At 34.0% G+C, this 27,676-nt stretch overlaps 1 protein-coding gene across 7 annotated transcripts in view; it reads right to left on the bottom strand.

Moving 5' to 3' along the window:
• Window positions 1-1,867: 1,867 nt before the first annotated feature.
• The window catches only part of TBC1D12 (TBC1 domain family member 12), a 120,692-nt gene continuing 94,883 nt past the window's right edge, over window positions 1,868-27,676 (bottom strand). For all 7 annotated transcript variants that reach the window (XM_061170878.1, XM_061170804.1, XM_061170572.1 and 4 more), the window contains 11 exons: window positions 26,530-26,645; window positions 21,724-21,806; window positions 21,260-21,377; window positions 19,922-20,028; window positions 13,363-13,443; window positions 10,673-10,761; window positions 9,707-9,778; window positions 6,594-6,722; window positions 6,217-6,326; window positions 3,821-4,079; window positions 1,868-3,045 (listed from right to left, as the gene is read on the bottom strand). In XM_061170878.1, the coding sequence (XP_061026861.1) occupies window positions 2,977-3,045; window positions 3,821-4,079; window positions 6,217-6,326; window positions 6,594-6,722; window positions 9,707-9,778; window positions 10,673-10,761; window positions 13,363-13,443; window positions 19,922-20,028; window positions 21,260-21,377; window positions 21,724-21,748 (1,059 nt within the window). In that variant the 5' untranslated portion in view covers window positions 21,749-21,806; window positions 26,530-26,645 and the 3' untranslated portion in view covers window positions 1,868-2,976. The remainder of the gene's footprint in view (window positions 3,046-3,820; window positions 4,080-6,216; window positions 6,327-6,593; window positions 6,723-9,706; window positions 9,779-10,672; window positions 10,762-13,362; window positions 13,444-19,921; window positions 20,029-21,259; window positions 21,378-21,723; window positions 21,807-26,529; window positions 26,646-27,676) is intronic.

Here is a 27,676-nt window from a genome sequence, read left to right on the forward strand (position 1 = left end):
AAAACAGAGTTACCACATGATCCGGCAATCTCACTCCTGGACATAGATCTGGAGAAAACTCTAATTTGAAAAGATACATGCACCCCAATGTTCATAGCAGCACTATTCACAATAGCCAAGACATGGAAGCAACCTAAATGTCCATCAACATGTGAATGGATAAAGATGTGGTATATATACACAGTGGAATACTACTCAGACATAAAAAAGAATGAAATAATGCCATTTGCAGCAACATGGATGGACCTAGAAATTATCATACTAAGTGAAGTAAGTGAGAAAGAGAAAGACAAATACTATATGATACCACTTATATGTGGAATCTAAAATATGACACAAATGAACTTATTTACAAAACAGAAACAGACTCACAGACATAGAGAACAGACTTCTGGTTACCAAAGAGGAAAAGCCAGGGGGTGGGGGTGGGGGATAAATTAGGAGTTTGGGATTAGCAGATATAAACTACTATATATAAAACAGATAAACAACAAGGCTGTATAGCACAGGGAACTATATTCAGTATCTTGTAACAAGCTATAATGGAAAAGAATATGAAAAATATATATATATGTGTATGTATGTATAACTGAATCACCTTGCTGTACACCAGAAACTAACAAACATTGTAAATCAACTATACTTCAATTAAAAATATATATACTCAAACCTACAACATTATATGAAGGTCATCACTGCAAAAGAAATCAGCAAAAACTATGACTATGTTCTCTGACTTTAGAAAACTATGCTAGTTGCTGGAGTCTTCCAGTAGCATTTAAATAATACGATGTAGACCTGCGCTAAAAGGACAATGAAGTGAGAAATACTGATTAAGTAGACAAACAAATAAAACACCATATTAAATTTCACATTATCTTGAGGCTTTTAGGAAAGTTATTTTTTAATTGAAAATATACTTTAATCAAAAAAACTGTCATACAACTGACCATGCGAATAATGAGTAACTCCATACTGCCTGTATAAGAGGTTCAAGGGAAAAGACAGTAACAATATTTTAGCTGCCAGTACTGTCAGTCTCAAGAGGCTAAAGGCCCAGTGCATCCCAGGAAGAGAAATTTGGCAAAAAAGTTTATTCCCTTTTTATCTCCACATGTAGTTAAATATCCCCAAAATAATGAAGACTCATTTCAAGTAATTACTCTGCTTACGAGTTTTATTTACACAGTAATTGTTAATAGTGGTTTTTAATAAATTCCTTGTATTTACATTTTATATACACATTTATACTTGAAAGGTAAAAGAAACTGTACAATAATAAAAATGAGAAAAAGAAATACAGTAACTTAGGTCCAACTCTGGAAACAAATACACAAAAGTAAGATTAAGTTTAGGCAGGTAGTATAACCTCAATGAGATCACTGCCAGGGGTTACATTCCCTTTATCAGGGCCACCAATACCAAGGAAGTAGTTACTAGAGTTAAAATGTCATTCTAAAACCTATTAAGACCCTGGGTACGCCCTCAATATTTTATTACACTACTAGTTTCCACTAAGCAAGCTCCTAGGAGAGGAGTTAACTTCTGAGGGTTCCATTAGTGGTCCCTAGGCTAGAATGACCCATGGGGTAAAAATACATAGGTACCGTCTGGTCCCATACTCCTAAAGAGGCAGGCGCTACACTAACAAGGTTCTCAGGCTTGTTAGTTTGAAGACTATATACCGCTAACAGAAATAGTGTGCTTAATTGTTGTTTCAAAGCAAATTGCAACATCAAAGCACATTATAAATCTAATTATTAACCAAATACCTTTTTATATAGATATCACTCATGATATTCAAGTGATTTACTTTAGGTTTAAGAATTAAACATATTATAATAGATTTAATGGCAATTTACCAATAATTAATCATTCCTTTATCCACTATATCATCAAAGTTACTCATTAGAAAAAAATTAATTTTACCTTTTACTCTTATTTCCTTTGATTAGAAAATTATACACAGTGTTTTACAAGTCATAGACTTGGCTACATATTAAGATTTCCAATTTCAAACTGGAATTAACAAATTTTGTTTCTACAGCGAAAGAATTTTAACTAACAAATTTAAAGTCTTGCCAAGTAGCATTCTAATTAAGAACTCTCAAAATTCATTACTTTTTACTCTTACCATTGAAAAACCTCATTTATATTTATGGACTTACTCCCCCCAAAAAGCCTTCAGTCCATTAAAGTGCAAAGAAATTTCCTTCTACCAGTTAGCTTTCTTAAATTACTAGATGAACAATTTCTTAGACTAGAAACAGAGAGGATAAAATGCTCTGAGTGATAGGAATTCCTTGAGGAAATGAAACAATTTCCTTTCAAAAACAAATAGACATGATACTGTGGAAAAACACCTACACAAATGCTAAACAATCTCCTACCAATATTTCCAGTTCCCAGATAACCTAAATTTGCCCCAACCTGTGAGTGAAGATAAACAACTTCAGTGACGTAAATAATTTACAATCAACGTTGCTTATTCTTGGTCTATAATACCTTCAAAAGTTTGGAACTGGAGAGAATATCTGTACTCAGGTGTTTATTTCCAATAGTATTTTGGAAGTTAAAGTAGTATTTAACAATCCTGTTCTGACCTCCAAAGTGCTAATTGTTATGCTCCTCCTTTATGCTAAATGTTAAAAAAGAAAAGATGTAAAAATTTGAACTATCTCCAAAGCTGTTAAAAAAATTTATTGCATTAAACTGTTCACTCCAAATTACGGAGTATGAACTAGCCATTTAAACTTTTTTCTTTGTAAAATGGCTCTCCCTATAAAATACTTTTTTATTAATACTGTCAATAGGTACTCATTTACTTCAGCCATGGAATTCAAAATCAGCGGTTTTCCAAGTCTTGATTCTTTTAGCTTTCTTCAACATTTTCTTCCATGCTTTTTACATAGGAAACAAAATACTTTTATCAAAAACATTTTTTTAATATTGCAATTAGTCTGTTAATTTTGAAGATTAGCTTTTCAGAGCTGGACTATTATTCTTGTCTCCTTCTTTAATATCCTTCATCACAGATGCAAAGACCTGGAAATTATATAAAGTAAACATTAATCCTCAAAAAAACTACCATGCAGATTAAAGAGATTTTAAAAACTATAGTTTATTAACATGAAAAAGCTTTAGTATACATAACTCTGTCCCCTGAAAGACTGCCATTCTCAAATCCTCTTGTTTCAACCCAACTTTATGATATATAGTTAGATTCCAGTTTTCATCACTTGCCAAATATTATAAAATTACTGTTAGGTAACAAAACATCCTCTGGACCAATATTCTTATATTTTCATTTTCATAAGCAATAAAACTTGAGAGCTTATAATGCCTACTGGTTATCATTCATGGAGCAAGTGTTAACACTATTTTTTATGTCATTTAACTTTCGACTGCCAATATATTTGCTTCCCTAACAAGACTAAGCATCTAAAAAGTCAGGATCATACATTATATTCTTTTTATTGCAAACCCTTAGTACACATCAGGCATTTAAAACAATTGTTGTCTATCTGAAATACCAAGGTAATTATACAATTGCCCTGGCAAATACATGACTATTGTAGGCTGTACTTGACTAAACTCATAAAATATTACTGGACTTACATAAAAATAAAGCTGTAAGTCTGGAGAGGTGAAAGCGGAGCAATTCATTTTTTTTTTTTCAAAGTCAAAAATTATTTTTGTAAGTTTTTTAAAAATTTAAGCACTAACATTTGAGAAATACATGACTTTTTTTTTTTTTTTTTTTTTACAAGAAATAAACTGTTTTTATACATCTATTACAAGTAGGAAAATGTCACTCTACCTGAGTCCATTTTTTGGTACTATTCTGCATCTGAATGGCTGCAATACAGGTGAACAGCTTTTCTGATGTGATATCTTCTGGCAATTTAGTTAGAAACTGTGCTATATGAATAAAGTCCATCTGTAGGAGAATATCTTCATATAATCGGAGGATTCCTAATCCAGTCCTAAATAAAAATTCCTCCCCATCTCTGCAAAATACATCCCAGACTCGACAGGCCAGATCAAGTGGTAGTGATTTGCTATATAGTGTGAAGATCCTAAAATTAGGGGGAAAAAGTCATTGGAATTTTTCATTCATTTATTCATTCACTCATTAAGTATCTATATATAAAAAGAACAGTGCTTAATTAGGGTGAAAAAGGCAAATAAGATATGGCTCCTTCGCTCAAAGAACGTGAGTAGTTGGAAATGAAGTAATAGATAACAAAAGTATGTGAATTTACAACCTTACATTGAGATATGGCCTAATACAAACTAGAGTGGCAGAATAACCTCATGGTTAAGGGTATGGGCTCTGAAATCAGAACACCTGAGTTTGAATCTTAGATTTGCAACGTATTGGTTGTGTTACCTTGAGTAAGATACTCATCCTTGCTGTGCCTCAGTTTCCTCATTAGTAAACAAAATAAAATTACCTAACTCTCAGAATTGTTTTGAAAATTAAAGGAGTTAATAAATGTAAAGTATTTTGAATAGTGCCAGGCACATAAGAAATGCTCAATAAAAGTTACTTCTTACTACTGTATGAGGAAACCAAGTACCATCTTTTAGTAACCTAAATACAAAACCATAAATTCTGACTTTCCTCTTTTCTCTTTCCACAAACATCCACTCTTTTGTTTTCCCTTCACCAAACTTTACTTACTACTTCTTTTGGAGCATGTATACCCTCCAATAGAATCACCAAAATGGTTTTTCACATCCTTTCTGATAATGTTTGATCATGTAAGTCTTTATCCAGTGGTACTCTGGGGTAGCACTCTGGTTGAGGAAGGAGGGAGAGTAGGTGCTAGAGAACTTCTCTTGATGTTGCCTTGGCAAAGAAGGTACACATTTTTACACAGACTGTGTTTATCTGAGGTACTGCTGATGAAATGTGCGTGAACAAGGGAACTAAAGGCTCTCCCGCTAAAAAATGAAAAAAATTCCCTTTAGCACTGCCACTCATTTATTCCTCTTTTTTCTTGCACCACTGATCCTGGGATTCGTATGTTATAAGCTCAACAGAGGCAGTGAAACAAAAATCCGTGTCTACTTCTTAAGTTATAAACATATATTTAATTGCATAACAAAAAACATACTCTTGGTAGTACAGAGAATACTAATTCACTGTTCAAAATGAGGAAGGGTACCAGTAGTGCCTAGGGAGTTTCTAGCATACAGTACTCACTCAGTATTAATTCCATCCTGCTCCCTTTATCAACTGTGATCCTGCTTTGCCTCATGCTCACAGTCCTTAAGAGGGACAGTTGAGGAGTTTTTTCCCCCTTCTTTACAGATTTACAGATTTGATCTTGGTCCCTTGCGTCCCATATTATAAAACCCTTCTCCCCATGATCTTGGGTCCTACTCAAAGGAATTCTAATGTTCCTAATGGGAATGGAAGAGAATACACTGAAAAATAACTTAGTTTTTTTTTAAAGCCTAAATAAAAGAAACCTCAAACAACTGGAAAGATATTTGATCAATGCCATTATTAATGTATTTTTCCATACTAAAACAATATCATTTATATGAAACCCAGTGATGTTTAATGATTAGGATTTAAGGTTTAAATATTTCACATGTACTCCTAACAGTCTATCTTAAGATCAACTGCTCCATCTCTTGGGCAAAGTTCACCCCCCTCTCTATAATCGATTTTACTGCTCACCAGAGTCCTAGGCAAAATTTCCAACTTAAAACAGAAGAGCTAGAATTGTAAAGTTGAAAAAAAGACATTAGCACCTAAATAAGGCATCATTACTCGGTCAGAAAGCTGGATAAGGCCTTGGAAAAAAACAAAGCCCTCGATAAAGAAACACTATCATAACTATCATAAGCCCTTGGTGTTAAGAATATTAAAGGAACAGCAACTAACTCTTTCTGAGAGCTTACTATGTACCAGGCATTGAATGAGATAATCCATGCAAAACACTCTCAGTACAACTCAAGATATAGATATTATTATTCCCATTTTATAGTTAGGAAACTGAAACACAAACTGAGGGATTCTGATTTCAACCCAGAGTCCATGCTCTTAATCAAATGCCTCCCCACAAAAATGTGAGAGTTTCTCTACATGTAAGCGAAGAGTTTTTTATATGTATGATCCTGTGCATGAAATTTACTCTAGACAAAAAGTTACACTTTGTTTCCTTTTAATAATTATATTTTACATATGTTATGACTTACCAGTCTATCAAGTATATGTCTGGTGTAAGACTGTAAGATTTGAAATGAAGAAACAGTTTGGAGAGATTTTCTTCAAAAAATACTTCAAACGTTGCAAAATATCTCAACATCTAAAGATAGAAATTTCAACAAAATTATTATTATTAGAGTATACTCTAGAAATAGAGAAAATAAATCCTTAATCGTAATAGAAAATCTTGCTTAACACCTCTGAGTCTTTTCATCAAGCATTCATAGAACTATAATAATTCAATGAAAAGCTTATTTTAGATCAGATTATCTTAGTCTTCTAATTACTGTTTTTCACTCTAAAAGGGCATTCAGACTATAGAAACTGACAGTCAAAGAAAAACACAATTCATTCCAAATGTCCATACCATGCTGTGATCCACACGAAAAAAGGCTAACTGGCATGGCTTATTCAGGAGATTTGCAAATGCAATGAAGGCATCTGCCTCTTCCAAGTTGAGAATGAGAACTGCTGCTATGAAGGACATCCCTTGGACCTTCAAAGGAAAAGAAATTAATCAAAATGTGCTTACAATAATAAATCTATAGTTTATTTTATTGTATTGTATTCCTGAAAAATTACAAAGTGACATTACAAAGTAGAATTAATCAAGTTTTTAAATTTCTTTTTATCTTCCAACAAAGGTAAATATAGAGAACCACTAAAAATTATGAAATCTCCCTAATTTTACTTTTCTTTCTTGCTCATGTGGTTTAAAAAGTATTAGGGAAAATTTTGGAAAAAAGAAAAAAGTATCAGCTTTTACTTGCTACAAAAGTCTATCTCAGTATCCTACCTAGTTTTCATTTTCTCTCAGTCTGAAGTATTTCAGAGTATAAACTCACAAAATTTAATGAAAATTAGGTGACTGTCTTCATTGTTATAACACATCTGTCTGAGGTAGAAAGTGAAGAACTAGGAACAAAAGAGATCTATGAGAAGTGCCGCTGAAATTCCAAGAAAGAAGAGACTATGGGGGTTAGGATAGTGGGGCTGGATTCCCGGAAGAGCAGCTGGAAAAATGAGGAAAAATCATTCTAAGATGGAAAAGACACGTCAGCAAAGACATATAGGGTCAGCACAGTTGGAGCAAGCGATTTATAATGGGATTAATGGGAAAAATTAGAAAAAGTAGGATGCATTTACAAATTATGAAAGGTCTTCAGTAAAAGGCTAAGCTATACAGATGTTTGCTTGTGAGTTATGAGCAGCTATTGCACATTTTTTAGCAGATAAGTAATTGGAAACTGCTGTTGTAAAAATATTCATTCTTTCATTAAAAAAACAGTTTACAGAGCACTTCTGATAGAGATTTGTATAACAGACTTACACAGAGAGACCAGGAGAACAAATAAAAGAGCAATACAGATTGGTGTCCTTGGTTATTTTAAATATAACTGGAATGTGAACCATTACCAAATTTTTACAAGATATACTGAAGAAATTCCACAGATAAAACTTCTGTGTGATTTACTTATAGATTAAGTATGTATTATTCATTAATGCAGTTAAAAACCTATTTTATCAAACCACATCATGAAATATGTATTCCAATATAGTTTATACTACTCTTATCACATATTATAAAACAAGTCTGATTTGACTGACTGCCTTGCCAGTGAGGCTTGTCATCACCAGTTAGGTTCTAAGGTGGTCATTTTACATAAATCCAATGAGCCAATAAATCTGTGTATTCTGTAGAGTATTAACGAAGAACTTGTTCATATATTTTTCTTTAAATGATGATGACAGGGACTTCCCTGGTGGCGCAGTGGTTAAGCATCCACCTGCCAGTGCAGGGGACGCGGGTTCAAGCCCTGGTCCGGGAAGATCCCACATGCCACGGAGCAACTAAGCCCGTGAGCCACAACTACTGAGCCTGTGCTCTAGAGCCCGTGAGCCACAACTACTGAGCCCCCGTGCCACAACTACTGAAGCCTGTGCGCCTAGAGCCCGTGCTCTGCAACCAGAGAAGCCACCGCAGTGAGAAGCCCGCGCACCGCAACGAAGAGTAGCCCCCGCTCGCCGCAACTGGAGAAAAGCCCGCGCGCAGCAATGAAGACTCAATGCAGCCAAAAATAAATAAAAATTAAAAAAAAAAATTTTTAAATGATGATGACATATATAAACTCATTATAGTGTTAAAATTCTACTGGCTACACTTTTTAAAAGAAGTATGAGTTTTATTTTAAAATACCAATATTTAACAAGTGCTAAAAATTAAATCCTTTACAATTAAACTTATAATGAAAAAATTTAAATGAATGTCAACTTAAAAATGTGAAGGGGTTACATAATGTCTTTCCAGTTCTATTACAGAACACACGAGCAAGAGGGATTCTTTGTTCAAATTTTACTTCCTTCATATGGACATATCCTTTAATACTACAACCTGCCCCATACCCAAACCTTCACTTCCCCTCAACCCACGCCATACTTTTTCCATAGCACTTATCACCTTTTAATGTAACATATGATTTACTTATTTGTTGTTATTTCTTGTCTGTCTCTTCCTTCTAAATTATAAGCATCAAAAAGGGAAGAATCTTTCTTCTGTTCACTGAGGTGAACAAAATGCCTAGAACAAAGCCTGGCATATAGCAATAAGCACACAATAAATATTTGTTAAGTGGATCAATAAACAAATATACAAATGAACATGCAACAAAATAGGGTAAATTGTACCACACAGCCACCCTATTGTGAGATCTCTAAAATTCTTCTTTTTAAGACAAAGGCAAGAAGACGAAGGTTTAATGATTTCTAGTTAAACATGACAAATTGAACATACAGTTTTCTTTGTTCCCTCCCAAATCCAACTAAAATAACAGTAAATAAAAAGAAAAATATTAACTTAGGAGGACGAAAAGAATGGAAAATAATATAAACAGTAGATAAAAGATGTCAACAGCATTTTAGAAATTTTAATTTAACTAAATGGAGAATGTTGAAACTAAAATATGTGCAGAGGAGGAAGCCAATAAGCAGCAAGCCAATTCAGCCACAAAATCTGGAAAGCTCAGGAAGTGAAGTTATCAGGTTCCTCTAAAATTGAAAGGTAGGGCTACAACTAGGATTGGCTGAAAATCTGTGAAAGGAGCAAATCCCCTCCTCTATCCTGTATGGACAGGTATCTATCTACCTTTCCCTCAACCCAGCAGAACATAAGAGGTTTATCTCTGAAGGGACAGTCAGGAAAAGGAGAGTTAGGGAGAAGGGGAGAAGGCACCACAGCAGGAACAATAAAAAAAAGTTTACAAATTGAATGGTAAAATCCCCAGCTGCTCTCTGAGAAAGCTGGCTGTCAGTCTCATAAGCCTCTGGTAGGAGATGGGAAGATTCCTCTCCAGGTAAGTTAATATGACCGAGAAAAAAAAACATAAAGATACGGACATTTGGGAGCTAATACAACATAAGATACTATGAGATAAGAGAGATAAAATGTTTATATTCAAAAAACAGACTGAAACAAATACTTACATAACCAACATCAGGTCTGTAACATGTATATGCCCCTAATATACTATGTAAGACATCATGATATGGGCCACCCTTAGAGGAGAGAAAAATGAAATGTCAAGCTATACAAATAATTGTCTCTAAGTTAATTCTCAAAAAACATGTTAATAAACTTTACATTTCCTAAATGACTAGTTTTAGTCAGTATACTTTATCACTCCACAAAGATGTTTTCTAAAGTATGAATAAAAAAAATTATGAAAAACCAAAAAAGCCAAATAAACTCACTTGATGGATGGATACAAGCTATGTAGTTTGTGTGCAATTTTAAAGAAGTCTAAATTTGGTACAATAAAATTATAATGAAAATAGATTCTTTCATTTGCTATAATACAGTTTCAGCAAGAGAAAACCATCAAGCTACACGAAATTAAGTTTACTAATAATTTTAATCTTAATGGTAAAATTTTTAATCTCATTTTATCAATATAAAGATAGAAGAATTCCATGAATAAAGACTTGAGTCATATAGACATATAAAATGTAATTATTTCTCTCCTCATAAAATATAAACAACTTCATAACAGCCTCTGCACAAAAAATAAACTGTTTCTTCCTATTTCGATAGTATTATAATTCTGAAAAATTTTAAAGTTTTGGAACAAACTTCTTTATATTTTAACAATTTACTAGGCAAAAATGTTAAAATTTAAATATTTTACAGAATAGAAAGTAAAACAAAGAAATTCACTTCAGTGGAAATTCATCAAGTACCTTTATGTGCTATGCTAACTGCAATGCATTCAATCAGTGGAATAAAATAACAGAAATGCCTTTACTATTTTCCTACTAGTTTTACATTTTTTATATAAAGGTCTACAATTTTTATAGTTTTGCCTTTTAAAAAATAATAGCTATGCATTTAGAGAATTTGTTCCCTTGGATTAAAAAAAAAATACTTGTTACAAGGTGGTTAGAAACCCTTACCTTCTGAAAGATGTAGAGAGATGGAAATGTACGGGATATGTCCAACTTAATTAATTCCAGACTGGCCTCCCGATCAGCAACAGATACACCTGCATTTGCCAGTTAGATAAAATTGAAATGATTACTTGACTATACCAAGTTCAATCTTACCAACACAGAATGATCACACAGCATATATGTTACTTAAGGAAAGTTAAAAGCTGAATAATTAAGAAATTTAAAGAAATGCCATATAGCTTTTGCTGGAACTTAGAGCCTCTAATATGAAGAAAGTATCTATACATTTATCAGAAAGTTTTATGGTGAAAGATTTCTGCTTCTAGGTTTCATAGAAGGTAGGGGGAGACTACTGCTCCCACAATAAAAACTAGGAAAAAGGACGAATTTCAAATACCACTTGTTTTAAAAAAGGCGTAAGAGGGAATTCCCGGGTGGTCCAGTGGTTAGGACTCCATGCTCTCACTGCTGAGGGCCAGGAAAGCGGTCTAAAGGATTTAAATCCCAGAAAGAGACGAGCCTTCCCTTTCCTAGGTGAGTGGATACCAGTGGCCATTTTTCTTCCTAGGGGCATCTGCCAAGTCTCAGAATGGGCTCAGGATTGAGCCTCCATAGACAAAGGTACTCTGCTTAGGGAAAGAGAAACCAGAAGAGCTTTTCATGGCCACATAAGACTGATGTGACAGAAAGGATCTGGAGGAGCCTGAATGTATATTTGGTTTTACCCTGTGGGACTTTTGCTGAGTGCTAGTGTAGTGCAGAAGGCCAAGCTGGAAAGACATAATGAAATCACTCATAAGCACATGGCCCTTGGGAGAATGTCTCATTGAAGAGGGGAGCCTGTAGTCAAAATAGGACAGTTCTTCCTATCAACAGATTTGAAACCCAAGATTAACTAAGCCTATCTAAAGCTGTAATCTTGCCCAACCTAGCTCAGTTACTGACTGAATTGAGGCAATAACCCAATGGCCTAACAGAAAAGAGCATAATTCCTCTGAGGGGAAACACCAGCTTCAATTTATACCTTTTTTATTTATAATAACTGACATACAATTTAAATTTTTAAGATATGCAAAGAATCAGGAAAATATGACGTATAATCAAGGGAAAAACCAGCCAATAGAAGCAGACCTGCAGATGATCCAGGAATGGAATTAAACAAGAATATTAACTGCTATAAATATGTTAAAGAAAATAGAGAAAATGATTGAAGAAATGTGTGGGATGGAAAGATAAAGAATTTCCACAGAAAAATAGAATCTATAAAAAGAACCAGGTAGACATTCTAGAATTATAAAGTGTAATTTCTGAAATTAAAGATATATATTGGATAAATAGGATATATTTAATAGACTGGATATAAAAGAAGAGAGGATTCATGAACTTGATTACAAAAATCATCTAAACTGATGCACAGAAAGAAAATGAATTTTAAAAAATAGTATAAGAGACTTATGGGACACTGTTAAATGGTCTAACATACATGTAATTGAAGTCCTAGAAGGAGAGGAAAGATGAGGCAGAAGTAATATTTGAAAAGATAATGGCCAAAAAAGTTTAATGACAACTACAAATTATAAACACCCAGGAAATAAGAAATCAGTAATTTAAACAGTTCTTCTGATTGAAACAATTCTTCATTTACATTTAATTTCTACTAAAATATAACTTTTACCATTTATTAATCATGACAAAATGTCTCATAATTTTAATTCTTATGCTTCCAATATTTCATAAAAGTGAGTTTAAAACACAGGCTGAGGCCCTGCCAATTAAAACTTCTTACATCTTCTTCCTTGCACTTTTAGTTTCCCACAAATAGCTGACATAGCTAACAGGTCTTGGGATGATACTTACACGAACCCTTCTGCAAATCAAATCTTCTTTCTAACCTTGTTTAGTCAATTTTCCCCACCATACTGTTCACTTTTCTAAATTAGAAAAAAGAGTATTCAAGGAATTTAAGAGTTGTTTACATACTCATGAAAACCAATATGAGATATGCACCATTTCTCTACCCTAAACCATGCTCATTTTTAGAGTTTTACTTATAGGGAAGAGAAAAATTTGCTTCCTATGAAGTAGAAAGAAAAGTGACTGGCAGATAAACAGCTCCCCATTATTCAAGGACAAGAAATATTTAAATAAATTTACCTAAATTTAATAAACTATGATGACAGGAAAAAAAAGTGTTCCTGTTTTCGCCAAAATGATTAGGAGAAAAACTGATGAGAGTGGAGGGAAAGATGAGGTCTATGCGTGAATTAAATGAACAAAGGTTAAGGCACAATAAGAATTATAAATAATACATTAGGGAGTGAATGAAAGTCAGTGAGAGTCAGGGGAGACAACAGGTCACAAGTGAGGTGTGCAGATCATCTATCTTTAAGTTAAGAGTTGGCCTAAAAATACTGCACCCCATTAGTCTTACTGTTATGATTAAATCCTGGACTCTGGGGTCCAACAACCTGGGTTTACATTACAGCTTCACTGTTCCCAAGTTAAATACTCTGAGCCTCAGTTTCCTCTTATATCATTCAGTATAATACCACCTACTTAAAGGGTTACAACATTAAAGGACATAATGTATGTGAAGAATTACTACAGTTCCTGATACATTGTAAAAATCACACTAGTATCTCAGCGACTGGATTTTGAGAAATTTTTATTAACCACAACAAAAAAAATCACACCTTCTACATCATTCTCTGAATTTGTTTCACTGAAGCTTTTCCACCGTTCCTTTGCTCTTGAGAGGAAGATTTCATAAAGTTCTGGGGGAAAAAAAGAACAAAAATTCATAAATAATAGGAAAGAAATTTATTCTCATATTTTCTATTTTTACCCTTACTTAAAAATAAAGAGAAAAAATCCTATTATAAGGTCAGATTTTTCTTATGTAGCAGGCATCAAAAATGTGGCAAATTGAAGTACTTGATTCTATCAAAACTATTCATTACTCAACCAGAAAGATAGCAAAGAAAATACTGCAGAGTGGTCATCCAAATAGCTACAATACAGAATGAATGTTAAGAGGCAGGAAGAGATGCTTCTGCTGAAGAAGTATCACTGTAGAATAGCAGAGACATGATTTTCTTGGAGTCAGTCAGATCTAGATTCAAATTCCAGCTCTGCCACTTACTACCTGTGGGACTTCAAGAAAGGTACTTGATCACTCTGGAACCTGGCTTTCTTCATCTGTAAACCAGAGAAAACCACCACCTACTCATGGGGTTACTGATGATTAAATAACTTACATACAGCTCCTGACACCTTACAGACCCTCAGTAAATACAAATGCTACTTCTTGCTTTCCTTCTCTCTTGAAACTGGTTTCTCCATTATGATATTGCTATCTAAGGCTACCTAAGCTATCCAAAGCTACCAAACTTCACAAATTTCGCCAGAAGGGCTACATACAAAAATCTCAACCCCTATCTTTTTACTTTAATTGCCCAATCACTTTTTGAGACTACCACTCTGTGCTTCCATATACAGCATCTCATTAAAACTTCAAGAACAAAAGAAATTGAAAATTTTTCTCAATTCTTAAATTTTAATTGTTTCTACTTTCTATTATAGATATTTAAAAATACATAAAAATAGTAAATTTCCATGACAAAACAGCAAAAAGTACTTCTTGACCAAATACCAACGTTTATATATTGCCCAAAATACCAAGAACATTTTTTACTTCAATTAATCTTTTTTAAAAAATGTATTTAGGGAATTCCCTGGTGGTCCATTGGTTAGAACTTGGCACTTTCACTGCTGAGGGTGTGGGTTCGATCCTTGGTTGGGGGACTAAGATACCACAAGCTGCACGGCATGGCCAAAAATTTATTTTTAATTAAAATATAAAAATAAAAAATGTATTTGTTTTTAAAGGTAATATATGAATGTGATTTTCTAAAAAATTCAAACAGTACAAAACAGTATAGAGTGAAAAATAAATTTCCTTCCCTCCAATGCACTTTGTGCTTACCAAAACTCTAAAGATAAAAATATGCAAACACAAGCATATACATATATATTTTCCTTTAAAAAAAAGTGGCAACATATTACATGAATTGATTTGCATCTTGCTTTATCACATTGGAAGTTGGTCCATATTAGTAGAATAAATCTACTTTAGGTTTGTGGGTTTTTTTAAACAACTGCACAGTATCCCAATGTATGACTGTACCATAGTAAGTATACATAATACTGGGTTGGCCAATAAGTGCCTTTGGTTTTTAAGTAAAAATAAAAGACACATTTTTCATTTTCATCAAGAACTCTATTGAACAATGTATTCACCCTTTTGTTCCACTACCTTCTGCCATTTTTCAGGCAACTTCATAATTCCATCTTCCCAAAACTTTTTATCTTTTTGAGCAAAGAACTGTTCCAGGTGCCTTTAACAGTCTTCGAGGGAATTGAAATTTTTTCTGTTAAGAGAATTTTGTAAAGACCTAAAAAAATGGAAATCCGAAGGTACAATGTCTGGTGAATATGGAGGATGAATCAGAACTTCCCAGCCAAGCTGTAACAGTTTTTGCCTGGTCATCAAAGAAACATGCGGTCTTGCGTTAGCCTGATGGAAGACTATGCGTTTTCTGTTGACTAATTCTGGACGCTTTTCGCTGAGTACCACTTTCAGTTGGTCTAATTGGGAGCAGTACTTGCTGGAGTTAATCGTTTCGTTTTCCAGAAGAAGCACATAATGGAGGACTCCCTTCCAATCCCACCATATACACAACATCACCTCTTTGGATGAAGACCGGCCTTTGGTGTGGTTGGTGATAGTTCATTTCACTTGCCCCATGATCTCTTCTGTTCTACATTATTGTATGGTATCCACTTTTCATCGCCTGTCACAATTTGTTTTAAAGGGAACTTTATTATGTATGTATGTATGTATGTATGTATGGCTGGGTCTTCGTTGCTGTGTGGGATTTCTTTAGTTGCGGTGAGCGGGGGCTACTCTTCGTCGCGGTGCGCGGGCTTCTCATTGCGGTGTCTTCTCTTGTTGCAGAGCACGGGCTTTAGTAGTTGTAGCTCACAGGCTCTAGAGCGCAGGCTCAGTAGTTGTGGCGTACGGGCTTAGCTGCTCTGCAGCATGTGGGATCTTCCCAGACCAGGGCACGAACTTGTGTCCCCTGCATTGGCAGGCGGATTCTTAACCACTGCGCCACCAGGAAAGCCCCACAATTTGTTTTAAAAACGTAACATTTTCATTACGTTTCAGTAGAGAATCTCATGTGGAAATATGGTCAAGGTTTTTTTTTTTTAGCTTAACGTATGTGGAAACCAAACATTAAAGTGATTCACATAACCAAACTGGTGCAAATGATTTTCAACACTTGATTTGGATTTTTTGAGTATGTTGGCTATCTCCCTCATGGTATAACATTCGATTGTTCTCAATTAATGTCTCAGTTTGATCGCTATCAACTTCAACTGGTCTACCTGACCGTGGAGCATCGTCCAGCGAGAAATCTCCAGCACGAAACTTCACAAACCACTTTTGACACGTTCGATCAATCAAAGCACCTTCTCCATACACTGCACAAATCTCTTTTTGCCATTTTGGTTGCGTTTTTACCTTTCTTGAAATAATAAAGCATAATATGCCGAAAATGTTGGTTTTTTTCTTCCATCTTCAATATTAAAATGGCTACACAAAAATTCACCAATTTTGATAAGTCTTTTTTAAATGCACGCTGATATGACAGCTGTCACATACAATCTAACAAAAGTGTTTTGAATGAAGTTAAAGACAACTAAGTGCTACGAGCCATCTTACAGATAAAAACGAACGAACCTTTTGGCTAACCCAATATATATACTAACAAGAACCAGATCATTACAAAATTGCTGGCTTTTATATTTCAAATAGACTCTTACATTTCAAATAGACTCTTACTATTCTGATCCCTTCTCCCTTCTGTTCACTTCTTGTTACTACTCATGGTTTGGAAAGAAGAATTTTAAAAAGAACAAAAAACTTAAAATTTCTATTATTTGTGCCCAACTCCATCAATGTTTTGATATAAGATGTAGATATAATCTTAAAATTTAGATATATAATTTTTTTTCAATTCTTAAACTGAGGTTTGCACTTTTTCATTTCAAACTGATTCCAAGCTAGGAATTCCAGTTTCACTTTTCTACTCAAACTTCAAAACTGTCTTGGAAAAAGAAAGGCTCACCAAATAAATACATCACTTCTGGAAGTCACAAAATTGATCCAATAATAAAAATGTAGCAATGCATTTCCAAACATCAAAAGATATCTCTTGGGGCTTCCCTGGTGGCGCAGTGGTTGAGAATCTGCCTGCCAATGCAGGGGACACGGGTTCGAGCCCTGGTCTGGGAAGATCCCACATGCCGTGGAGCAACTAGGCCCGTGAGCCACAACTACTGAGCCAGCGCGTCTGGAGCTTGTGCTCCGCAACAAGAGAGGCCGCGATAGTGAGAGGCCCGTGCACTGCGATGAAGAGTGGCCCCCGCTTGCCGAAACTAGAGAAAGCCCTTGCACAGAAACAAAGACCCAACACAGCTATAAATAAATAAATAAATAAACAAATAAATAAACAAATAAACAAACAAACAAACAAATAAATAAATAGGAATTCCTTAAAAAAAAAAAAAAAGATATCTCTTCAGGGAAGAGTTACAGTGCTCATCTATAATAAGATGACCTGCATCTCAGTTCAATTCCATGCTTGACTGGGCATGTCACACATTTCATTCTGTATGTACAAATGTAGAGCTTGAAGCAGACTAAAGTATCTTGGATTTGAGCAGAGAATACTTTGAGATCAGTGTATGTTTCACTTTCTTGTTTTCTGACGGTAATGATACTGCATGCATTCTCAGTAAATTTCACTTTCACTATAATTTGATATTTATCATCACAAATAACTGTTAGAACACTCCTTTGAGATAGCTAATTATCTTATCCCCATTTACAGATGAAGAAAACTAAGACCTCTAGATGTTAAGTAATTTGCCCAAGGTCACAAACCTAATACATAGTGGAACCAAGATTTGAACCACATTTGACTGACTTTAGAACCCCTATTCTTAGTTCCTATTCTCTAATGGTTATAAATTTCATTATTAAAACAAATACAAAAGGAAAAGAGTCAAACTATTAGAGCCCCTAAAAGTAAACAAAGTTATCAAAACTAAATTTACTTCCACTGAAATTTAGCTTTCTTCCCACCACTAATGAAAAAGAAGAGAATGAGTACCCATTTCACTCCTGAATACATAACTGTTTAGTAGAGAGAAGCTAAAATGACTTTGAAAATAAATGACCCAGTTATTTGACAAACCTTACAAATTTAAGCTTAAAAAATAACTTTTTGATTAGAGAATCACAAAAGATTAATACCAACTTAACCAATGTTTTAATGTCTAAGTTGTCAGGATACCTAAAAGTGTAAAGCCAAAGTTCTCAAAAAAAACCCCAAAACTGCAAACAAAACTTCAAATAGCCACCAATACTTCTTCATCTCACCTATATGCAAAACTGATTCCTAAGACTTTAACCAATACAATACCTTTTCTAGGCTTAATTTAAAACTCAATTCTTGCTCTAAATTCTAATTTTTTAATTAAAAAAAAAGTCAAGTTAAAATGACATGTTCATTATAGGATTTTTGTGAAAATCAATTTTATAAACCATACATGATCATGCTATTCAAAGTTGGCATCACTTTTAAGACTAAAGATAAACATTTAGATTTTTGTTATAAATTCTGTACAACTATATATAATGCTGATTGCTGTAATGAATATCCTTGTAGAAAAGCTTTTGAAACCAGTCCTGATTATTTATTTACTTAAAGTGTTAGAACTGGAATGCATCAAAGGTTACATTTTTTGATGCTTTTGGTAAATATTTCTAAATTATTTTCAGTTATACTCTATGTGGGTAATTTTCATTAATTTTAATCACTTTTGAGGAGTAAAAAAAACAGGTACCTTGATGTTGTTATTTTTGTTTTTTGTTTTTATTTTTTGGCTGCACCGCATGCATGTGGGATTTTAGTTCCCTGACCAAGGATTGAACCTGCACCCCATATATTGGAACCTTGGAGTCTTAACCACTGGACCACCAGGGAAGTCCCGATGTTGTTTTAACATATATGTCTTTGATTTAGCGATCACTAGGAAAATGGTTAAATAAATTATACTACAGCCAAACCGTGGAATACAGTGCAGCTACAGTACATATAAGTGCCCCTTTTATGCACTGACACAGAGGGATGTTCGGATGGTTTGTGGGAAAAAATAAAATAAAAGGAAGAAAAAGAGAAGGCTTAAAAATGATCATATGTAGATGTATACTTTTTTATGTGCATAGAAAAAAGATCTGGAAGAACATACACCAAATTGCTAACTGGTACCTAGAGTAGGATCAAGAGCAGAAGTTTGGGTGGAAGAGGGGGACGAAACATGCAGTTTGTACTTTACTATTGCTTGACTTTTTTTCAATAAATATGTAAATAAAAATTTTTAAGTAACAATGTATTATTTATATTATTATACTAGAGTCCCTAAGTCTTTCTGTGGTACCTTTATCTGGCATTATCATTCTCAGACCATTTAGTATCTTTTATTACTAATTATTTTACCCTACTGATAATATCCTTATTGTATGTAATTTTTTTTAGTTCATCAAAACTACACTACATTTTACTCCTATCTACATTTTACTCCTATGCATCAAGGTTTTAAGAAACTTAAGAAAATAAAAACAATGAGAATCTTACTTCTTTTTGTTTTTTAAACTTTAAAATTTTTAAGCAAAAAATTCAAAATGACTGGTTTGGGTAGAAAGATAGGAAAAGAAATTTCTAGCTTTCCCTCAATATTTATGGTTTTTTGAAAAAAGAGGAAACTTTTCCACAGCTATTTTATTTTTCCTTGTATATGTTTATTCACCTATTGTTACCTAGACCTAGAAGTTTTTGAAGTTACCTACAGTTAAGATATTTAGATGTCAAGGTTATTATTGATGGCTGTAAACTAAAGGAAAACCCACAAACCTTATTTATATAATATGAAATATAGTAACTTACTTATTAAATCTTACCAGGTTTTAGAAGGGGGTAGGGAATGAAGCATGCTCTTAAAATGACATATATGGTATATGGCCATATATGGCCTTTTCAAATGACCAATCTACTAATCTGCTTTGGAACGCTGAAGATGGCTGTTTGCATGTGTGGGAGTAACTGAATATAGAATACAAACCAGGAGTGATATTTAGTTCATTTCCTACAGCTAGACTCCAAACTTTCCCACGGACACTAGGGGGCAATCCCTGCCACCACAATTCTCGAACTCTTCTTGTACTACGCCTAGAATTAAAGGGGGAGAAAAAAAGGAGAAAGTTACATTTTATACCAAAAACACTAGTTGCATGATGGTTTATCTAGTCTATGACCAAGTGACTTAATGATTTTTCAGAACATAGAGAGTTAAGTATGTGATGTACTATTTTCTTGGGTTCATGTATGTAGGCAAAAAAAGCCTAAAAATATATAGCAATTTAAAGGGAACTGCCTTCTACAACTGCCACTTATACTAAGGATACAATGAGAGTATCAGAAATATGGGGACAATTATGAAAAAAGAAGATAAAAGGAACATAAAAATGCGTTGTCAATTCAGTACCAAAAACAAAATCACAACATATTTACTATGTGTAAAGCCCTAGTCTTTGAGAGGCAGCACAGTCTACTGAAAGAAGTGTGGGCTTTAAAATCAGATAGACTTGAGTTCAAATCTGGTTAACCATTCATTAATTGTACAACCCTGGGCAAATCACTTAACCTCTCTGACTTTGAGTTTCCTTATAAAATAAATGGGAGTAAAGGTTATAAGAATCAAATGTGATTACTTGTATAAAGAGCCTAATATAGTATCTGTCACACTGTGACAATATTCAACAAATTCCCGATGCACGTCCTACACTAGGCATTGCAGAAGACATCTCCTACCGTCCAGTCTAGAGGAAAAATAAGGTATGTATAAAAATACTGTCAAAAAATAAAAGGCAAAGTAAGGCAAGAAGTGTATTAGCCTCAAAGTATAATGAGACATTACAGAAGGGAAAGATCATATGTATCTTACTACCTTGATTATGAGAGAAGCATATTAGAAGTCACTTTAATATTTAACATTTAATAAATGCATATTACAATGAATGTACATATTTAACATTTTCTTTGCCAAAAAACCTGCTATTACATCAATAGTGCATCTTGCAATAGATGGTATGTTAGAATTAAGAAAATATGGTAACTGAGGAAATTAGAAGTTTCATGGATCAACTAATATTTCAGATGGGACTCAAATGATAGGTAAAATTCTGACAGGCACAGAGGGTGGTCAGTAAGGGAAGTAGGCATTAGAGACTGAGGGATTTACAAAAGCAAAGCACAGAGATAAGCATGAAAATTTTCAAACATTGGTTAATAGTATAATTTAGCCAAAACATAAGATACATGCTGGAAGTCATAAAAATACAAAACTGGAAACGAGATCTTTGGAGACCGACTGAAATTCAGGAAAAGTCTGCTTACTTACATTACTTCCCAGTTGGGTAGTATTTCATTGATCCAAATTACCATTGCACTTGCAATATTTTCTTCCTGTTTAAATCGTTCTTTCATTATTTTTTTTCTTTTATGTGCTTCTTTAATTTCTGTTTTAAACAAGTGGAAATTATTTCATGAATAGATTCATGAATAATATCTTCATTTATAAATTAAGATACTAGTAGTCCCAGGTTTATGACACAATTACAGAGTCTCTCATAGATAGTCTGCTGCCTTTCTCCTCATAATAATTTTGTAAAAGTACTTACAGAAAAACTGTGATTCTAGAATGACATTTTATTTCTCTTTAAGAACAAATTTAGTTAGAAAAATAAGAAATCAGCATCATCTTAAAGACAGGCTTGGTCAATTTCACCATCTTCCATCCTACTGAAATTAATTTCCTATTGATACCAATAAATTAAATATACCAATTGGAGTTAAATTTTATACCTCGTTTTTTAGCCTCAGCCACCATCTCATCATATTCTTGTCGGTGACGTAAAGCTTCTTCCACAGATTTGGCAGGAAGATTTCTGAGGAAAAAAAAGTTTTACATCAACTTTTAAAAGACTAACTTAAGTTTATTGACTTCTTTTCTTTTTATAGCTGATACAAAGAATTTCTAACCCAACCTTCACATTTCATACATTAAGAAAGTATAAGGTTGAAAAGAACTCTGCATCTTAGAAAAGAATCAGAATCCAGGTTGCTAATATTTGTTATACATATGTGTGTATATAAATTTATATATCATATATATTTGTTTATATATCATTTAAACATGTCCAATTTTAGCCAATAATCCTAGGTTATTTGTTAAACCCACTTACTATAGTTTTTTTTTTTTAAGTCAACTTTTTAAAAAAATATTTATTTATTTATTTGGCTGGGTCAGGTCTTAGTTGCAGCCTGAGGGATCTATTTCCCTGATCAGGGATCGAACCCAGGCCCCCTGCATTGGGAGCGTGGAGTCTTAACCACTGGACCACCAGGGAAATCCCTAGTCAACGTTTTTGAGGTATAATTTCACACAACAAAATGGACAAACATATTTTAAGAGTACTGTTTGTTGAGTTTTGACAAATTTATATACCTGTGCAAACAACACACCAATCAAGATATAGAATGTTCCTATCATTCCAGAAAGTTTCTTTTTGACCCCTTTACACTTAATACTTACCTACCTCCTACCTTAAGCAATCACATATCTGATTTCTATCACTACAGATTAGTCAGCTGCCTTTAATAAAGAATTTTGTATAGATTCTTTTGTGCCTGGCTTCTTTTGCTCAGTGTGTGTGTGTATATATATATATATATATATATATATATATATATATATATATATATATATATATATATATATATATTTACGTTTTTATTGGAGTATAATTGCTTTACAATGGTGTGTTAGTGTCTGCTTTATAACAAAGTGAATCAGTTATACATATACATATATCCCCATATCTCTTCCCTCTTGTGTCTCCCTCCCTCCCACCTTCCCTATCCCACCCTTCTAGCTGGTCACAAAGCACCGAGCTGATCTCCCTGTGCTATGTGACTGCTTCCCACTAGCTATCTATTTTACATTTGGTAGTGTATATATGTCCATATATACACTACCACTCTCTCACTTTGTCCCAGCTTACCCTTCCCCCTCCCCATGTCCTCAAGTCCATTCTCTAGTAGGTCTGTGTCTTTATTCCCGTCTTGCCCCTAGGTTCTTCATGACCATTTTTTTTTTTTTTTTTTTTAGATTCCATATATATGTGTTAGCATATGGTATTTGTTTTTCTCTTTCTGACTTACTTCACTCTGTATGACAGACTCTAGGTCCATCCACCTCACTACAAATAACTCAATTTCGTTTCTTTTTATGGCTCAGCATATTTTTGATATTCATCCACACTGTTCTGTGTATTAGTAATGTATTCCTTTTAATTGGTGAATAATGTTCCATTTATCTATGTGGATGGACATTTAGACTGTTTCCAGTTAGGTGCTACTATGAATAAAAACTACTATAAATATTCAAGTGTGGCTATCTACATTCATTTCTCTTGGTAAATACCTAAGAGCAGAATTCCTAGATCATAATGTAAGTGCACGTATATTTTTATAACAAAATGCTTTCTACTTTACTAGAGATTTAAGATACCATTCTGAATAAAAATTTGATAATCAGTTACTTGCATATACCATATTTTGGTTTATAAAATCAAAGGCTTCACAGAGGCAGTGATTTAGATACATGACTACGCAAGAAGAAACACATTTGAATATTACCATATCTAAATGTCATAATAAGGTCCAGTTTTTGGAATTAGAGTTTTAAATTATTTTCAACAGGCTAGGTGGAAAAGGTATGTGACAAACTTTCAAATTATACATTCTACTTCTTCTCTTCTTGAGTTAGATTCCTCAGGTATGTTGTAGCAGGGAGGAATAAAGGTTAAGATTTCTGCTTCAGGCCATAATGGAAAAAGAGAGTCAGGTTTATCCTCTTGTCTTAACTAATTAGAAAAATGAGTTAAATATATTAAACAACATTTTTTAAGATAATTGGACAACAGGCAGCACAAGACAGTGGTCCTTATGAGAAAGGAAATAAACACGGAAACCCTGCAAGTGCCTGACCTTACAGCCTGTTTCCAGGTCTCAGTGGTAGGAGAGAGTGCCAAAACAGAGCCCACCAGTCTTGCTGAGTTGAGGAAATAGAGTTTGAAGGTGGGGAGTCCAAGACAGCCAGAATTTGCATAACAGAGTACCAGAGAGAAGGGAGCTGCAGAGGCTTTGCCTGAACACTGATCTATGCACGCGTGTGATTAAACTATGGTGGCCAGGGAAAGAAACACAAGAAATAGGCAGAACAATCTCAAAATCACACTGGACTGACCCGTCAAAGTAGAAAGACCTCCTAATAGACACGGTATCAGATAGAGTCCTTAGGGTATTGCCTCAGTAGTAAGGATAAATTAGCCCTAAAGGCTGTTCTGGAAGCACTCTAACAATGCTTATATCAAAAGGATCAAACCAATTCCAAATAACTTAATTGCATACCAAACCAAAAAAATATTTAAAGTAATACAAGAAAGTCCAACATCCAACCATGTAAAAATACAACAGCTGGTATCCAATAAAAATTACCAGGGATGTAAAGAATCAGGAAAATACACTATAATGAGAGGAAAAATCAATCAGCAGAAATAGTGCAGAAATGTCAGATAACAGGATTATAAATCAAGGACGATAAAACTGCTGTTATAAATATACTCCAGAAGGTAGAAGAAAGCAGGAGCATGATAAGAGAAACTTAAGATCCAAATCAAATGTCTACAGATGAAAATTTCTAAAATGATAAATTCAAAAGATGGGATTGACAGCAAATTATATACTGCAGAAGAAAAAAATATAAGTGAACTTTAAGATATAATAATATAAAACTATACAAAATGAAACAGAGAGAAAGAATACCCCTCCAAAAACACAAATGAGCTATGGGACATGGAAAAATATCAAGTAACATGTTTAATGGACATCTCAGAAGAAAGGAGGGAGGGCAGAACAAAAAACTGTTGAAGAAACGAAGGCTAAAATTTTTCCAAAATCGACACGAAACTATAAATGCACAGACACATTAAGCTCAATGAACCCCAAACAGATGGAACATGAGAAAACCACACCAAAGCAACCATAATCTAATTTATGAAAATCACATAAAGGAAAGTCTTAAAAGCATTCAGAAAGTAAAAGAATTCACTGAAGGCTGAAGAAGTCAACAAAGACATGAAAGAAAGGAAAAAGCCTTACTCTTAAAGAATTACGTAGGTGAGGGACTTCCCTGGTGGTCCAGTGGTAAAGAATCCGCCTTCCAGGAACTTCCCTAGTGGCGCAGTGGTTAAGAATCTGCCTGTCAATGCAGGGGACACAGGTTCAATCACTGGTCCGGGAAGATCCCACAGGCCGCAGAGCAACTAAGCCTGTGTGCCACAACTATGCAAGCTCCCGCGTCTAGAGCCCATACTCCGCAACAAGAGAAGCCACCGTAATGAGAAACCCGCATTCCGCAATGAAGACTAGCCGCGGCTCGCCTCAACTAGAGAAAGCTGGCACGCAGCAACAAAGACCCGATGCAGCCAAAAATAAATAAATAAATAAATTTATTTTTTAAAAAAAGAATCCACCTTCCAATGAAGGGGATACAGGTTCGATCCCTGGTCAGGGAATTAAGATCCCACATGCCGCAGGGCAAGTAAGCCTGTGCACCACAACTAGAGAGCCCACGCACTGCAACTACCAAGCCCGTGCACTCTGGAGCCCGCATGCCACAATGAAGAACCTGCGTGCTGCAACAAAAGATCACACATGCCGCAACTAAGACCCGACGCAGCTAAATAAATAAATAAATATTTAAAAAAAGAATATATTCTTAATAACAGTAAACCAACTGGTTGACAGTCAGTAGTTGCGTGGCATAAAAGGCAAAAAGGACAAATACATCATAAGTGCATATTAAATGTCAAGAAAGGAAAAATAACTGCTCTATCATGTGACGATAAGGCGGGGGGTGTGTATTGGCAAAATAAGTGAAAAGGATTAAGCAGTACAAACCTCCAGTTATATAATAAATAAGTCACAGCGATGGAATATACAGCATAAGGAATATGGTCAATAATATTGCAATAACTTTGTATCGGGAGGGATGGTTACTAGACTTATTGTGATCATTTCACAATGTATGTAAATGTCAAATCATTATGTAGTAGTATGAGTAGACAAAAATATACTTATGCAGGGACTTTTCCAATTTTCAGTTTGTATTATTAAATCTATATCATTAAAGATACTATACTATAATACGGAATATATACAATTCATACATTAATTTGGTAAAAAGATGAGGTAGACAAAAACGTCACTTTTTCTTCCCCTGAAACAATACTGTACATCAACTATGTTTCAATTAAAAAAAAAAAGATAAGGCAGAGGAAGGTTGAAATAGGAACAGATATATAAAGCCAAGATTTTATGTTTCATACACTGGGTCATAGAGATTTCTAGAAAATATGCATAAAGCTTGGAGATCAACAATTCTTCCCTATTAGTGTTAGGATTCATCTCTGGGATTAAAAATAATTTTCTCTAACAAACCCATTTCTTTAACTAGTTTCTTGGTATCTTTTAAATGAAATAGTAATAAGAAAAATTAAAGTTTAAAATTCAAACAGTGTGCCTGATGATCACTAAAATACTTACGATGGTCGATCCTCAAGAATCAGGGCAGTGGTAGAGAGTGGCTCAAATTCAAAATTCTTTCGTCTTGAAGACTGAGGTGGTGGTTTACAGGTTCTCCCTGTTCGTGCTTCATATTCCTAGAGTAGACAAAAATATACATATGCAGCAACTAACTTTTCCAATTTGCAGTTTGCATTATTAAATCTGTATCATTAAAGATATGCTATAATAAGGAATATATACAATTCATACATTAATGTGGTAAAAAGATCAGGTAGACAAAAAAAGTCACTTTTTTCCCCCTGAAGCAATATAAACTATGAATTTATATTATATGTAAAGTATGAAAGTATGTTAAAAGAGGGGAAGATATAAATGTACTAGATTAATTAGCTAAGGTTTTAGAAAGATATTCCTGCTTACTTTCTATGGTATCAGTTATCCAAGTCCAGCTTTTAATAACCTACAGCAGATAAGCCTACTTTCTAAACCTTCAGCCAAGATCAATGATGGAAATGTTGACACAAGAAATAGGTAATCCTGCTGTAATGCTCTGAAGATCTCTCTCAAGGGTGACACTGAACCTCTAATCAAACACTGGTTTTGGATTTCAACCTACTCTGAATCTAACTACTATAAATCTACCTACTTACTCTAAATTGAAACAATAATTCACCAACATATCTTATCCAAAAATACAGCCAAAGACTGTCAAATACTTCACTAAAATTAAAAGACTGTTACTACAGTATTTTTCTCATTCAACTGAATTGATAATTCTCTTAAAAGAAGTGAAGTTAATTTAACATGATATGTTTTGGTGAACACATTTAAATTTCCACATTTGAGCATTTTTTTCATAAATGTTCACAAGCTTCTGAAATTTATTTCTAGAAATTTGCAAAAGATCAGTAACAAGATTATGGTTTGTAATTTCCAGAACCCACATTTTCCCCTTTCTAAAAAAAAAGTCAAGCTAGTGTTTGATCATCTCCAGATAACGAATATATTTGCCATGACATTCTCAAAGATTACTCAGTGATTTCATGAGATATGCGAGCCCACTGGCTTCTAGAGAAGACATTAATTTAAATGAAGAAAATTAAATGCACTTAAAGTGGTCAAATGTTTCACTTACTAACTAGCTGCTTTCCTACCATGGCCTATA

The sequence above is a fragment of the Eubalaena glacialis genome, chromosome 1 (assembly GCF_028564815.1).
Source record: "Eubalaena glacialis isolate mEubGla1 chromosome 1, mEubGla1.1.hap2.+ XY, whole genome shotgun sequence".
NCBI classification, from domain to species: Eukaryota; Metazoa; Chordata; class Mammalia; order Artiodactyla; family Balaenidae; genus Eubalaena; species Eubalaena glacialis.